This window comes from Manis javanica, chromosome 13 (assembly GCF_040802235.1).
Source record: "Manis javanica isolate MJ-LG chromosome 13, MJ_LKY, whole genome shotgun sequence".
NCBI lineage: Eukaryota > Metazoa > Chordata > Mammalia > Pholidota > Manidae > Manis > Manis javanica.
In genome coordinates this window covers 60110878-60126679 of record NC_133168.1, presented here as the reverse complement: position 1 = coordinate 60126679, position 15802 = coordinate 60110878, and the positions used below count along the sequence as shown (strand labels likewise).

At 35.7% G+C, this 15802-nt stretch overlaps 1 protein-coding gene across 1 annotated transcript in view; it reads right to left on the bottom strand.

Moving 5' to 3' along the window:
• Nucleotides 1-15802, bottom strand: part of VTA1 (vesicle trafficking 1) — an 83028-nt gene that overhangs the window by 27689 nt on the left and 39537 nt on the right. Inside the window, exon 5 of the mRNA XM_017649940.3 lies at nt 7981-8089. Within this exon, the coding sequence (XP_017505429.1) occupies nt 7981-8089 (109 nt within the window). The remainder of the gene's footprint in view (nt 1-7980; nt 8090-15802) is intronic.

Here is a 15802-nt window from a genome sequence, read left to right as displayed (position 1 = left end):
TAATTTTGTATCCTGCATCTTTGCTATATTCCGGTATCAGTTCTATTAGTTTTGCAGTGGAGTCTTTAGGGTTTTTATGTACAATATCATGGCATCTGCAAATAGTGACAGTTTAACTTCTTATTTACCAATCTGGATTCCTTGTATTTCTTTGTTTTGTCTAATTGCTGTAGCTAGGACCTCCAGTACTATGTTAAATAACAGTGGGGAGAGTGGGCATCCCTGTCTTGTTTCCGATCTCAGAGGAAAAACTTTCAGCTTCTCGCTGTTCAGTATGATGTTGGCTGTGGGTTTATCGAATATGGACTTTATTATGTTGAGGTACTTGCCCTCTATACCCATTTTGCTGAGAGTTTTTATCATGAATGGATGTTGAATTTTGTCGAATGCTTTTTCAGCATCTATGGAGATGATCATGTGGTTTTTGTCTTTCTTTTTGTTGATGTGGTGGGTGATGTTGATGGATTTTCAAATGTTGTCCCATCCTTGCATCCCTGGGATGAATCCCACTTGGTTGTGGTGCATGATCCTTTTGATATATTTTTGAATTTGGTTTGCTAATATTTTATTGAGTATTTTTGCATCTACATTCATCAGGGATATTGGTCTGTAACTTTCTTTTTTGGTGGGGTCTTTGCCTGGTTTTGGTATTAGGGTGATGTTGGCTTCATAGAATGAGTTTGGGAGTATTCCCTCCTCTTTTATTTTTTGGAAAACTTTAAGGAGAATGGGTATTATATTTTCTCTGTATGTCTGATAAAATTCCAAGGTAAATCCATCTGGCCTGGGGGTTTTGTTCTTGGGTAGTTTTTTGATTGCCACTTCAATTTCTTTGCTGGTAATTGGTTTATTTAGATTTTGTGTTTCTTCCTTGGTCAGTCTTGGAAGGTTATATTTTTCTAGGAAGTTGTCCATTTCTTCTAGGTTTTCCGGCTTCTTAGCATATAGATTTTCATAGTAGTCTGTAATAATTCTTTGTATTTCTGTTGGGTCTGTTGTGATGTTTCCTTTCTCATTTCTAATTCTGTTGATGTGTGTTGATTCTCTTTTTCTCTTAATAAGTCTGGCTAGAGGTTTATCTATTTTGTTTATTTTCTCAAAGAACCAGCTCTTGGTTTTACTGATTTTTTCTATTGTTTTATTCTTCTTAATTTTGTTTATTTCTTCTCTGATTTTTATTATGTCCCTCCTTCTGCTGACTTTAGGCCTCATTTGTTCTTCTTTTTCCAATTTTGATAACTGTGACATTAGACTATTCATTTGGGTTTGTTCTTCCTTCTTTAAATATGCCTGGATTGCTATATACTTTCCTCTTAAGACTGCTTTCGCTGCGTCCCACAGAAGTTGGGGCTTTGTGTTGTTGTTGTCATTTATTTCCATATATTGCTGGATCTCCATTTTAATTTGGTCATTGATCCATTGACTATTTAGAAGCGTGTTGTTAAGCTTCCATGTGCTTGTGAACCTGTTTGCTTTCATGGTACAATTTATTTCTAGTTTTATACCTTTGTGGTCTGAAAAGTTGGTTGGTAGGATTTCAATCTTTCTGAATTTCCTGAGGCTCTTTTTGTGGCCTAGTATGTTGTCTATTCTGGAGAATGTTCCATGTGCACTTGAGAACAATGTGTATACTGTTGCTTTTGGGTGTAGAGTTCTGTAGATGTCTATTGGTCCATCTGTTCTAGTGTGTTGTTCAGTGCCTCTGGGTCCAGTTATTTTGTGTCTGGTGGATCTATCCTTTGGGGTGAGTGGTGTGTTGAAGTCTCCTAAAATGAATGCATTGCAGTCTATTTCCCCCTTTAGTTCTGTTAGTATTTGTTTCACATATACTAGTGCTCCTGTGTTGGGTGCATATATATTTATAATGGTTAAATCCTCTTGTTCGACTGAGCCCTTTATCATCATGTAATGCCCTTCTTTATCTCTTGTTACTTTCTTTGTTTTGAAGTCTATTTTGTCTGATACTAGTACTGCAACACAACTCCTGCTTTTTTCTCTCTATTTTTTGCATAAAATATCTTTTACCATCCCTTGACTTTTAGTCTGTGCATGTCTTTGGGTTTGAGGTGAGTCTCTTGTAAGCAGCATATAGATGGGTCTTGTTTTTTTATCCATTCAGTGACTCTATGTCTTTTGATTGGTGCATTCAGTCCATTTACATTTAGGGTGATTATCAATAGGTATGTACTTATTGCCATTTCAGGCTTTAGATTCGTGGTTACCAAAGGTTCCAGGTTACTTTCCTTACTATCTAAGAGTCTAACTTAACTCACTTAGTATGCTGTTACAAACACAATCTAAAGGTTCTTTTCTATTTCTCCTCCTTTTTCTTCCTCCTTCATTCTTTATATATTAGGTATCAGATTCTCTACTTTTTCTCTATCCCTTGATTGGCTTTGGCGATAGTCAATTTAATTTTGCATTTGCCTCGCAATCAGCTGTTCCACCCTCCCTTCCATGATTTTACTACCTCTGGTGACAGCTATCCAACCCTACTGCAGAGATGGTTTGTGGGAGGTAAACTCTCTCAGCTTTTGCTTATCTGGAAATTGTTTAATCCCTCCTTCAAATTTAAATGATAATCTCACCGGATAAAGTAATCTTGGTTCCAGGCCCTTCTGCCTCATGGCATTAAATACATCATGCCACTCCCTTCTGGCCTGTAAGGTTTCTGCTGAGAAGTCTGTCATTAGTCTGATGGGCTTTCCTTTGTATGTGATCTAATTTCTGCCTCTGGCTGCTTTTAACATTCTGTCCTTATTCTTGATCTTTCCCATTTTAATTACTATGTGTCTTGGTGTTGTCTTCCTTGGGTCCCTTGTGTAGGGGGATCTGTGGATCTCCATGGCCTGAGAGACTATCTCCTTCCCCAGATTGGGGAAGTTTTCAGCAACTACCTCCTCAAAGATACTTTCTATCCCTTTTTCCTCTCTTCTTCTTCTTCTGGTATCCCTATAATGCGAATATTGTTCCGCTTGGATTGGTCACACCGTTCTCTCAATATTCTTTCATTTTTAGAGATCCTTTTTTCTCTCTGTGCCTCAGCTTCTTTGTATTCCTCTTCTCTAGTTTCTATTTCATTTATTGTCTCCTCCACCGTATCCAACCTGCTTTTAATACCCTCCATGGTGTTCTTCAATGATTGGATCTCTGACCTGAATTCATTCCTGAGTTCTTGGATGTCTTTCCTTACCTCCATTAGGATGTTGATTATTTTTATTTTGAACTCCCTTCCAGGAAGAGTCACGAGGTCCATATCATTTAAATCTTTCTCAGGAGTTATATTAACAATTTTACTCTGGACAAGGTTCCTTTGGCTTTTTGTGTTTGTATATGGTGTCCTCTAGTGTCCAGAAGCTCTATTCTGGAGCTGCTGAGCCCCTGAAGCAATGTCAGGGGTCACAGGGGAGCGTTACTGGGGGTAGAAAAGAGCTGTTCCCCACCTCCTGGCTCCTGTGCCTGTCTCCACTGCCTGAGCCAGTGGGCTGGGCACACAGGTATAAGGTTTTGTCCCAGAGCAGCCAGATATGGATCCCTGCTTTCCACAAGCAGCCAGAATCCCAGTCTCCCCAGGAACTCTGCCTGTATTAACTTTCCATCCCGGTAGTCATGTGAGTCTCATGAAAGCACCATGAAATGTAGGTTTGTGCTCCTAGCGCACCTCTCTGGAGCTAGTTATTCAGCAGTCCCAAGCCTTCCACTCTCGCCCTGCTCCGTTTCTCTTCCTCCTGCCAGTGAGCTGGGGTGGGGGAGGGGCTCAGGTCCCGCAGAGCCACAGCTCCGGTACGTTACCCCTTTCACTGAGATCTGCTCTTTTCTCCAGGTGTGTGCAGTCTGACATGTCCTCTTTCCTGTTGCTCTCTCAGGATTAGTTGCGCCAATTAAATTTTCTAATTGTATCCAGTTTTAGGAGGAAGCCTCTGTCTCTTCTCTCATGCCACCATCTTTAATCCAATTTCAAATACTATATATTTTATAAGACTTTATATATTTACATGCATAAAATAGCTCTGCAGAAATTCAGATAAAGAAGAGAACCACAGGTAGGAAGGATTCAGACAGGTAAAGAAAGATTAGCATTTTAGAAGGAAGGAATGGTTTTAACTAAAGAAAGAGACAAAGGTACTTAATACGTCTTGATGTCTATGGTTGTAGGAGCTATAAGGAATGAACTGTGCCTCTTGCCCCCAAATAAATATGACAAGTCCAAATCTCCAACCTGACTGTATTCGGTAATAGGGTCTTGAGAAAATAACTGAGGTGAAATGAAGTCTTGAGGGTGGAGCCCTAATCTAATAGGACTGTGGCCTTATAAGAAGAGGAAAAGATCTCTCTGCTTCTCCATCATGTGAGAACAGAGAGAAAATCACTGACTCAAAACCAAGAAGCAGGCTCTTACCAGCAACTGAACCCCACCAGGCCAGACCTTAACAATGGACTTTCTGGCGTCCAGAACTGTGAGGAAATAAATGCCTGCTGTTTAAGCCACCCAGTCTATGGTAGTTTGTTATGGCAGCCTGAGCCAGTTAAGACAAGAGGAGTAGGAAATAAAACTGGTGACGTCAGTCAGTGCCACATCTTGGTGAGTCTTAGTTGGTAGGCTAAGGACCTTCGATCTTTTCTTGTGAACACTTACAAACCAGAGGAATGACATAAAACATTCTATAATACTACATGAAAAACTGAGAGAATTTTTTAAAAATTACTCCCCACCCCCCAAATTCCACCATCATGATAACTAAAATACTTATACATGTTTTAGCATAGTTAATTTTAAACACTTAATAACAACCTTATATTGCATTATTCATACAGGACTTAGAATAAGAAGGCCAAGACTCAAGTTCTAGTTCTCATTTATGGTTCTACAACCTTAGGCAGACCAAAACTCATGCAGAATCTCAATTTACTCCTTTGTTACACAGAAATATGATTAACTATCTCTTGGGGACTTTTGAGGGTATGAGATATATAAAAATAATCTTCAAGCTTAAAAGCACTGAGAATGTAAAGGATTTATTATATAAAATGATTTTAAGAAGGATTCTATGTGAAAAAGATTAAAGATTATACAAAGACATATAAAGTGTGCTTCAGGAAGAGACAGCAAAATGTTAACTTGAAATGCTATATGAAACCTTGAATCTCTAGAGGATGAATTGCAAAATAATTTACACAGAGTATTCATATGTAAAACTATAGTGTGCCTTTTCCACTGAATGGGATTATAATACTGCAAACAGTCCTCTAAATAAACAAACCAACCAACCAGTCTCAAAATTACCTGTATTCCCCACTTCATTTACTCCACTTCTTTGGTCTTTTAAAGGTATGTTTACTGAGGTATAATTTACATACTGTAAAATTTGTATTTCCGTACACAGTTTTGACAAATTTATACAATATGTCACCATCATCACAACATGGAATACTCCTGTCATCCCCAAACGTTTTCCCATGTTCCTTTGTAATAAATCTGTTCCCCTCACCTCAGACACTTACTCACCTGATTTGTCCCTATAGCACTGCCTTTTCCAGAATGTTATATAGTATACAGTTATATAGTATACAGCCTTTTGTGTTTGGTTTCTTTCACTTAGCATAATGCTTTTAAAATCAGTCTATACTGTTGCATGTATCAACAGTTCATTCCATTTAACTGTTGAGTAGTATTCCACTACAAGCATGTTACACAATTTATTGATCCATTTACAAATTGATGGCATCTGGATTATTTCCAGTTTTTGTCAATTAAAAATAAAGCTGCTGACTACAATGGAGTATGGGGGGGTACAATAATATGGGTGAATGTAGTAACATTGTTTTTTCATGTGAAACCTTCATAAGAGTGTATATCAATAATACCTTAATAAAAAAAATAACAGCTGCTATAAACATTTATCTATAGATCTTTGCATGGATATACATTTGTATTTCTCTTGGGCAGTAAATAAATACCTCAGAGTAGGACTCCTAGATCTTACGCCAGGTACATTTTTAATTTCATACAAAACTACCAAACTGTTTTCCTTTTCTTTTCCCATAAGAAATGTATAAAGAGTTCCAGCTACTTGGCATTCTTGTCAGCACTGAGTACTATCATCTTGTTAACTTTAAGCCCTCAATTCTAGTAGATGTGTAGAGTATCTTGCTGGCTGCAGTCTTAATTTGCTTTTTCCCTAGTGACTAAAGAGTTCAGCTTCTTTTCATGGGCTTATTTGCTACCTACTCAATCTTAAATGGCATATGGAAATACTTAATATAGCTATATTTTGTCAGTGGACACTTGAACAACATTGTGCATGTAAATACACCACCATGCAGAACCACAATACAATTCTCATCTGAAAAACTGTTAGGACAACACACAAAGCAAAAATCATTAAGACAGCCTAAAAAGACTAATATACCATTCATCTGATCAGGGCACATTCATTCAGTGGCCACTAACTGAGAAAATCTTTTAAAAATCTAACAGGATTAATTTCCATAGGAGAACACAGCCAAACAGCCATCTCCAGTATCAGAGCCAGTGGTTTCACAAAAAAATTCTAGGAAGAATAAACAAAAATTCCAAGGCCATTTAAAACTCCAAAGCATAGGAAAATGCTAAAGACTTTCAGGTTATATTATTGAAGTATAACATTGATACCAAAAGTAAAACTGTAGATCAATTTTATTTATGAATGTCAATGCAAAAATCCTAAATGATATACAGCAGTAGCAAACTGAATGCATCAGTATAATAATTAAAAAGCAAAAACTAAAAAACAAGCATCATGGCCAAGTGGAGTTTATTATACAAAGTAAAGTTGGTTCAATATTTGGCAGTCTTTTAATAGAATTCACTATAACAACAGAACTAAAAAGTTGGATTGGCCTAGAGTTGGGCAACACTGGATTGGCTGCCTGTTTTTGTGAATAAATTTTCTGGAAGATAGACATATTCACTTGATTATATATTGTCTGTGGTTACTTGTGCAACACAAGACCTGAGCTGAGCAGCTTCAACAAAGACAGCATCACCTATAAGCCTAAAATAGTTATATTTATATTTGTTTTGTCTGGCCCTTTAAGAAAAAGTTACGAACATGTGTATTTAGTGCTCATCTTCACAGATGCCTATAAGTTGTATAACAAAATGCAAAGGATCATTTCAAATTTTTTTGAATAATGAGAACAGTGGTTATTTTCATTGCAATAGTCAATTTCCTGTATGTCTAACCAATAAAAGCAAGTGAATTTTTTGAATATTTTCCCCTCCTTTTTCATCACACATTAACTGAAAGAGAAATAATAGATCCTTATTTTTTCATGATTTAATTTTATAAAACCACTTATTACATGGTGAAAATTTTCTGTATATATTAAACAACAATAACAACAAAAAACAGGTGCAAAATGGAGTGTGTATTCCCAACTGTGTGGAGAAGAAAGGGGAAATACATTCCTATTTACTTGTGAATTCACAAAAAAGAATCTCTGTAAAGATACACAAAGAACTAAAAACAGTATTTACTTATTTGCGTTTTGGTAGGATATGGGAAAACGACGGATGTGGTGGAAATGAGAAATTAACTTCATATTTTTTATACACATACATTTTGAACCATGAGAATGTATTACCTACCCCTGCCAAAAAAAATCCAAAAAACATCCCTTAAGTAGATATATAAAAAATACTACAATGTTCTTCTTGGTTTGGAAATATTTTATAAATTATAAATAGATTGTCATTTCCATGTAGCAATGAAATCTGATTAGAGGTAGGCAATAGCCAAGCCATTTTATTGACAAAGGCATATTACAGCATTTTGGCCTTAATCTCTCACTGTCCCTAAATTTAAGATTTTACCTTAATTTTCATGGATTTTTGGCCTGATGGGGTAAACACAATTGTATGGTTCCTTCCAAAAACTTTGAATAATAATATACTGAACAATGATGACTTTATTAAAATTATTTTACTTAAATACATACCATTGTCTTCTTCAATTCCAACAGGCCCTGCTTGAGGAGTTTCTCCATTCTTTAAACAATTATGGATATATGTTGCCTTCCATCTTGCATATTTTCTGTGTTTCACATTCTAAAAGAAATATCATTATATTATTAGAATGTAGTAAAGAAGTCAAATAAAAATATACACTTGTGATGACTTATATCATATTAGGAGATACAACATTGTAGCATTGTATATCTCTGAAAAGAGTCTGGCAACTTCCCCATCCTCCCACTGGATTGTACTAACTTCCGAGGGTGAGACAGATTTCATAAAAAGCTATCTTCCTCAAAACACATGCCTAGTTATGGTTTTTGTACTTCAGAAAAGGTCTGCAATGAAAATATGGGAGTGCCCTCTGGCAAAACTTAACTCTTTCTTATGCATCATGGAGAACTAGGCTAAACGGAATTCTAGAATTAAATATAAAATATAATAGACTGAATTATTCTCACTGAAGGGGGGAAATGATCTGTACAAATTAACGAAAACAAAAGGAAAAAAACTAAGAGGATGCAGTACTTGAAGCAAACAAACAGCTAGGCTAACTTGACCTTTTAACCTGTAAAATGCTGCTTATGAGCTCTTAATCTCAGTTACCTCAATTCCCAAAAGCAGAAAATACTACTTTTCAGAGATTTTGTAAGAACTGAAAATATCAATGAAGAACCTGCTACTTGCCTTATCTTCTCCCTGTCTTAGCATTTATGCCGCATGCTATAAAAGAAGTCAAAATCTGCTTTAAAAAATAAAAGAACGAAATCTGCTGGAATTTTGGATGGGCTAGTGATTTTTAGTTTGTATTTCAATTGATCTTCATGGACCAGTGGTATTGGTATCAACAGGGAGCTTGTTGGAAATGCAGAATCTTCAAGTCCATCACAGACCTACTGAATCAGAACCTGCACTGTACAAAATCCCCAGGTGATTTGTATTCACATTAGAATTTGAGAGAACACAAGGTTTTACTATGTTGAAAACAACTGTAATTTGTTTTTTGCAAAGATCCACTAAATACAAATACATATAGTTCAGATACTTAATATTTAGTGAATTTCTCTAGATACTACTACAGATTAAGAAGTATATAGAAACCTAAAAAAAACCCCAAAATCTGAATTTATATATTTAATTTCTTTTATTATCCTTTTACGTATTTCATTAATTCTATATATTGATTCCCATTTTCTTCGAGATACGATTATAATTTGTTTCACTACACAAAGAAGCTTTTCAAAAGCACCTACATTTAAAGTCCTCACTGTTTCACCATTCAATTCACTCTAAGGAGGAAAAAGTTTCTCTTTCTTTTCTGTTTAGTTCTTATTTTCACCACACAGAAGATCAAATAATTTGAACATAACCATGCCTTTTAATGTAAGGGAGCCCATATATGCCGCCTCCACCTCACTTAAGCTGTCAGTTCACTTGAGGAACTGTTCCTGCTAATGTCACCAACAGCCTACTCTATACTGGCAAATCCACCTTACCAGGCATCATCTTAACCAAACCTCTCAGCAACATATTAAACACTGAACCATTCCAATATTTGTGAAACATTTACTATTCCTTGTTTTTATGACACTTTGTTCCTGTTTCCTCTTACTAATAGTCCAGCTGACCACCAAAAAATGTTACACACCCTGTTCTAGCAGAGACTGTAAACTGGTGGGCTCAATCAATGCTGACGCATACGTAATTTTAAATATGAATTATATGTTCCACGTAATTCAATAGTAGGACAGCCACAGAAAATCCAAATTCCTAACTTCTTTTTAAAAATGAAAAATCTGGAAACACTAAGCCCACATTTATTTGGTAATTATTATCTTAATGAAGAACAGGCAGTCTCCTTCAGATGATACATATCCATTTGCATTCATTCTGTCCCCTGCTGCTCTCCCATCCTCCCTCTCCCGTTCACACACCCTGTTAGTTGCCATTTATAATCTCACAGTGGGCTGTCTTCATTCATTGTACTACCTTCCAGACTCCTACAAGCATTCCTGTCATGCAGCCTATTTTTTTATCCCTCCATATTCTTCTCAGTGGCTTTACATATTATCTATATTTTTATTATTCTTATATATCTAGCCAGAATTTGCTTTTGACAAACATTCAACTAACAATGAGAAATCTTCGCAAGGATGTCTCAATTCAACTCAAATTAATTTGTCTCAAACTGTTCTCAATTCCTCTTCCTAAGAAACCTCACTCTGCCATGCCAGAAATGTGTGGAAGTCATTTTGTGTGGAAGTCATTTTTAGCATCTTTAGTTTATCCTTTGTCTCCAAATTTTCCAAGAATCCAGATAATATAGTAGTAATATATCTTGAATTGGTCATTTCCCTATTTTCTTTGCAGTGGTCCCCTAATCTGTGTCCTTACATTCTTGTCTTACCTCCACACCTTCCTCATCCTGTACTCAGAGTAGAACAATCTCTCTAAAATGTAAATCTACTCTTGTCAATCTTTTTAACAGCTTCTCAACACATTTAAAATACAAAACAAACTCAATCTAGCTACAGAGATTTTATTCTACCTGGTTCTTGACTGCCCAACTTCCTCATGTCCCTATTCCATGAACTACCGACTAGCTGTGTCAGATCTTCTGTTCCTAAACATGCCAAGGCTCAGGTGTGTGCCTTCTGTCCCTTCCCCTTTTTCTCACATAGCTAACTCACTCCTACTCAACTCACTCTTCGTAGATCAGATCAAATGTCAGTTCCTCTGAAATCTTTTCCTGACTTCCCAATGTAAGGTAGGAATTACTAGTTATCCTCTCAAATCTTTTTCTTAATAATATTTACCACAATTTATAATTACACATTTATACATGTTTATAAAGTACCCCTCACCCAAGAAACACACATACTCTAGAATATAAGCTCATTAAAGGCAAGGTCCATGTCGTCTGTTGTTTATCATATACCAAGCACTTAGCTTTGTGACCAGTACCTAGGAGTTGCTCAGTAAATATACACACCTTTGATGTATGATAACTAGTTGATTCTGATGGAAGTCATTCTGTTCAATATACAGATTTCTTATTTCTGTGAAAGTATAATTACTTCTGCCTTTATAAAGTTCAAATAAGTTTATTATATAATTAGAATGGTTTGAAATTTCTAATGTTTTGACTATTTTTGGCCTATAGAAACAGCAGCAGCATGAGATTCACTTTTACTTCTCCCCCTCCAGTCTTTGAGACCAAAGAACATGTGCTCAAATACTGGGTTTTCTATAGTAGTTTGAGTTTTTAAAAATCCTCGACAATTGTGATTGAAGGTCTAAAAATGCTACATCATAATCAGACTTGAGAGTCTCTAGGTTTGTATGTCTATGTGAATTCAGTATCTGCAAACTGATATTATTTTAAAATGTTCATTATTAACACATACTTCAGCAATATAAGCTAATGAAGATAAACTAAAATTTCTAGTGATTTAAAGTTTTCCTCTTTTTGGGGAAAACAAGATACATTTAACCTCAACATTTTTAGGCTCAATAAATATTTGCTATTAATTATAACCTTCAGTTGACCAAGATAGGAGATACAAACAAGTCTATTATTTTTGCCCTTAGGGAGCTGATCATCTTGCTATGGATATAGAACTAAAATATTCTTTTGTAAAAGAATATTACTATAAAAATGCAGTAGATAGAAAATATTAAACTTGTTTCCTTAGTGAATGCATGGAATAGTTCAAAGAAGAAAGAAAAAGCATTATAAAGGATAACTGGCAAAATAAATGGTACTTCAGTTTAGTTGCAAGATTGGTGTGATGGGAAAGGTGGAAAACAGTAGTGAGAAGACCCTGGGGAGAAGGAAAAGTATGAGCAAAGTCAGGCAGAATTAAAGTGTTTCAAGAATGAAGATAAAGAAATGAATTTGCTATAGATGGAAGATACATATTAAGGACTAGTTGGGTAAGATAAATCCAAGACAAGATTAAAGTCTTGGAACATCTTTATAGTAGTCCACAGGTTATAAAACACTTTCACAGATGCTTCTCTTACTTAGTCCTCACAATAACCTTGAAGTTTATCTAGACCCCATTTTACTTTACTGAGGCTCTGAGACATCTTTTAGATTGGCTCAATGTAAATAGTTTGAACTGGCATTCAAGGACTTCCACCTTGTGGACACTGCTTCAGTCTTACTTCCCACCATCTCCCCCAATCCATTCTGCCTCACCTACAGTCTTTTCTCATACTATTCTCCCTACCTTACACGGCTTCCTGTTCTGCCAAAAGTCTCCTCTTCTGTTAGGCTCAGTTTTAATGTTTATTGCCGATAAGTCAACAGCTATAACTCACTCAACTCAGGCATTATGCTAAGGGCTGAGGATAACAGGATGAGCAAGGTAGGCATGAGCTTTAGACTCCAATGTGAAAGCCAGGCAATAACTTCTATCACTAAATGCAGCACTTTTATTACCTGAAGTCCATAATTTTCTTCATCTTTCCTCTAGGATTGTATATTCCCATAATTAAAAAGATGAGAAAATGGCACTATGAAAGTAGAATGACTTTACTCAAGGTCACATTATTTAGAAGTGAAGTCAACTACTTGATTCAGGGCTGCCTTGGTAAGCTATATTTGGCATACTGCACTCAGATGGCAATATTTGAAATAAGGGATAATGGCCTTTAAGAAGTCAGCCACTTAATGCATAATAACACAAGATATACTTTGGTAGATATAAACAGGATCATGTTTGAAAGTATACGAATGAGTTGCTAAGTAGAGTTTAATCTGCCTTCCTTGAGTTCCTTCATTAGTATGTATGTGAAGTTTAAAAAACATTATCTTAACCTGAAATGGGTTTATTTTAGTAAATACATTAAAAAAAATTCTGCAGAGCAGATAAATCAACACAAGTTTGATTTTTATTTCACACTATTTCCAAGACACCATGAAAACTGGTGCTTATAATATTTAGCAGAAAAATTTGGCAGTTGTACCTCAAAACTACTTCAATTTTTGTTTTCTTTTCAAAGGATGCTAGATACTAAACATTATTTTAAGAGGAAATTTTCAAGGTGTCAGTATTTTTGAAATATTGAACTTTTGGCTGATTATACATCCTTTCTGGGAAACAGAAATTACAAAAACAACTTTTACTTTTGTCCCTTGCCTCTAAGTTCCTGTTTTGTAACTGGGTAGAAGAGAATCACTGACAACTGCGAATTCTGGACACTAGAGTCAGAGGTGGTAAATAAAAATTTTCTTTTAATGTTTAAATGATTTGCACTTGCTACACTGAAGAATGACTGGTTAGCAAGTATCAACCATGGGCCTGAGAAGTTTCTCAAACATGGTACATATAGAGAGTCATATGAGGACATAATAAAATAAGTAAGTTCCTGGCCCAAACTATGTGAAATCTCACATAAATCATTCTCATTAGCGTACCAAAAGCCACCTTAAAAGAGAATGCTTCATATTAGCTCTGCCCAATTTTTCCTCTCGGATTTTCTCTTGAAACCATCCTAATCAAGTGTTCATCCCCAGCATGTACTGCAAATGCTTTTTTCAAGGGTACAGATTCCTTCATCCTTGCTAAATCCGGAGCTTAGATGTCATCCTACTTAACTCCATCAGCAAGAAAAGTTGACCACTTCCCCTTCCTTGTAACTCCCTTTTACTTGGTTTCCTGATTACCAAGATTTTCCAGTTTTCCTTGCCTTGCTGGGTGCTCCTTTTCAGTCCTTTACACCCATTTTTTCTCATCTCCTGGGTGGGGAGTACCACTGACTTCAGTTCTTCCCATCTTCTCTTTCAACACTTTACCTTGATGATGTCATCCAGTCAAATGGCTGTAAATGCCACTTTATGCTGCCATCGCCCAGACCTCTCTTCTGAACTTCAGGATTTACACTGGACTCAATACATCACTTGTATGTCAAATAGTTTAAAACATTCAGAGTTTACAACTAATTTCTGACTGTCCCACTAAGTTTGTTTCTTCACATGACACTGAATGACAACTCCATTCCTGAGGCTGTTCAAGCCCAATCCCTTGGAGTAATTTTTGAGTCCTCTCTTTCTCTCACATACTACCAATGAATCTTTTAAACTCTGTCAGCTCTATATGCAAAATTTATCCAGAATCCAACCACCTCCCACCATTTCTTCTATTGCTAATTCTGGTCAGTCCCAGCACTGCTTCTCACTTTATTTAATAATGCACCAATGGGCCGATTTCCACCCTTGCCCATTACAATGCAAGGAACAATACTTTTAAAATCACAGTCAAATCCTGTCCATTCTGTTTGAACTCCTCCTTCTCCTCCTCACTTCTTATCACTCTCCTCTTTCACTCCAGATTCAGCTGCACTGTCTTCTTTGTTATTTCTTGAGCTTCAACAGGTATAACCTTTATTGTTTCAAAATCGTTGCATCTTCTTTGCACTTGCCTCTTCCTTGACTACCTGTATGATTCATTCTCTATCTTCTCCAAGGCTTTGCTAAAATATTGCTTTCTCAGGGAGTCTATCCCTAATTGACTTATTTAAATTGACCACCTTATCCCAACTTTGAGTTTCTGCAAGGCACTTAGAACATCTAATACTGTACATTGTACTGATTTGTTCATCACTGACTCCACGAGAGGAATGTGATTCCTATGAAGGCAAGGATTCTATCCATCGCCGTATTACTAATGCCTAGAACTGTACTTTGAGATAGTAGAGCCTAACAAGTATTTGGCAAATGAATGATGCATAGTAGATTCTGGAAACCATGATTTTTTAAATGTTTTTCTTAATCTAGTACCTCAAATGATCAGAAGCTGGCTGTCCTCAAACCATACTATGAAAAACACTGGGGTAAAAAAAAAAAATTTTTTTTTTTTTTTTGGCTAATGAATAAATGTAAATACTAAAATTGACTTAAGCTTGCAGGGAATGGTTGGTTGATTGGGATGAGGGTGTTCACGAACCTCCTTAAAAGATATGCAAAATATGCAATACACATATGCATGGGAAATAAGCCATAGCTTTCTTAACATTTCAAAAGGAGTCAGTGATACAAAAGAGATTAATTATCTCCAGAGTGGTAGTAAAATCTTGCAAAACTCATTTATGCTCAGTTCCTTAATTCTTTCAAGCATGTTATATAAACAACAAGAACTCCATATAACTCCCAGGACCACTGGGAAAACAACATATTCAGCACATACAGAAGCATTTATAATTAAAAATTACATGGAGATGGAGATCTATTTAAACTTTTTATACTTTTATATTTTTAAAAACAATTTTAAAAATGTGAATCAAACTGTAACAAAAATTATAACTATAATACACAAATACTTAAATTCACTACTCTACTTTTATAATAATATTTGGAATGTATATTCCAATTCAGCAAAATATTTCTAAAGAAGGTATGGACATTAATTGTGGTAAGAAAAGGAACCAGTAACATATTAAAAACAAATGTATATATGAAATAACTTTCCTATATACCTTTCACTTATATCCCCAACTGTTTACCTTTTTCTGTTTTGTCACTGTATTTATATATGTATATAACATGCAATTTATTTATATAAATGCATTTTTTCTGTACCACCATTTAAGAGTTAAGTGGACATCATTATGCCCCCTTACTGCTTAAGAACTTTCTAGGATTAAAGAGAACCTCATAAACAATGGTTATTAAAATCAGGAAATTCAACACTTATACAAATATACTGATCTACAGTCCCAATAAATTATGCCAATTGTCCCAAAAATGTCACCAGTAGTTATTCCTCTCCTGGGTCTACCTAATTTAAGAAGCTTGCATTA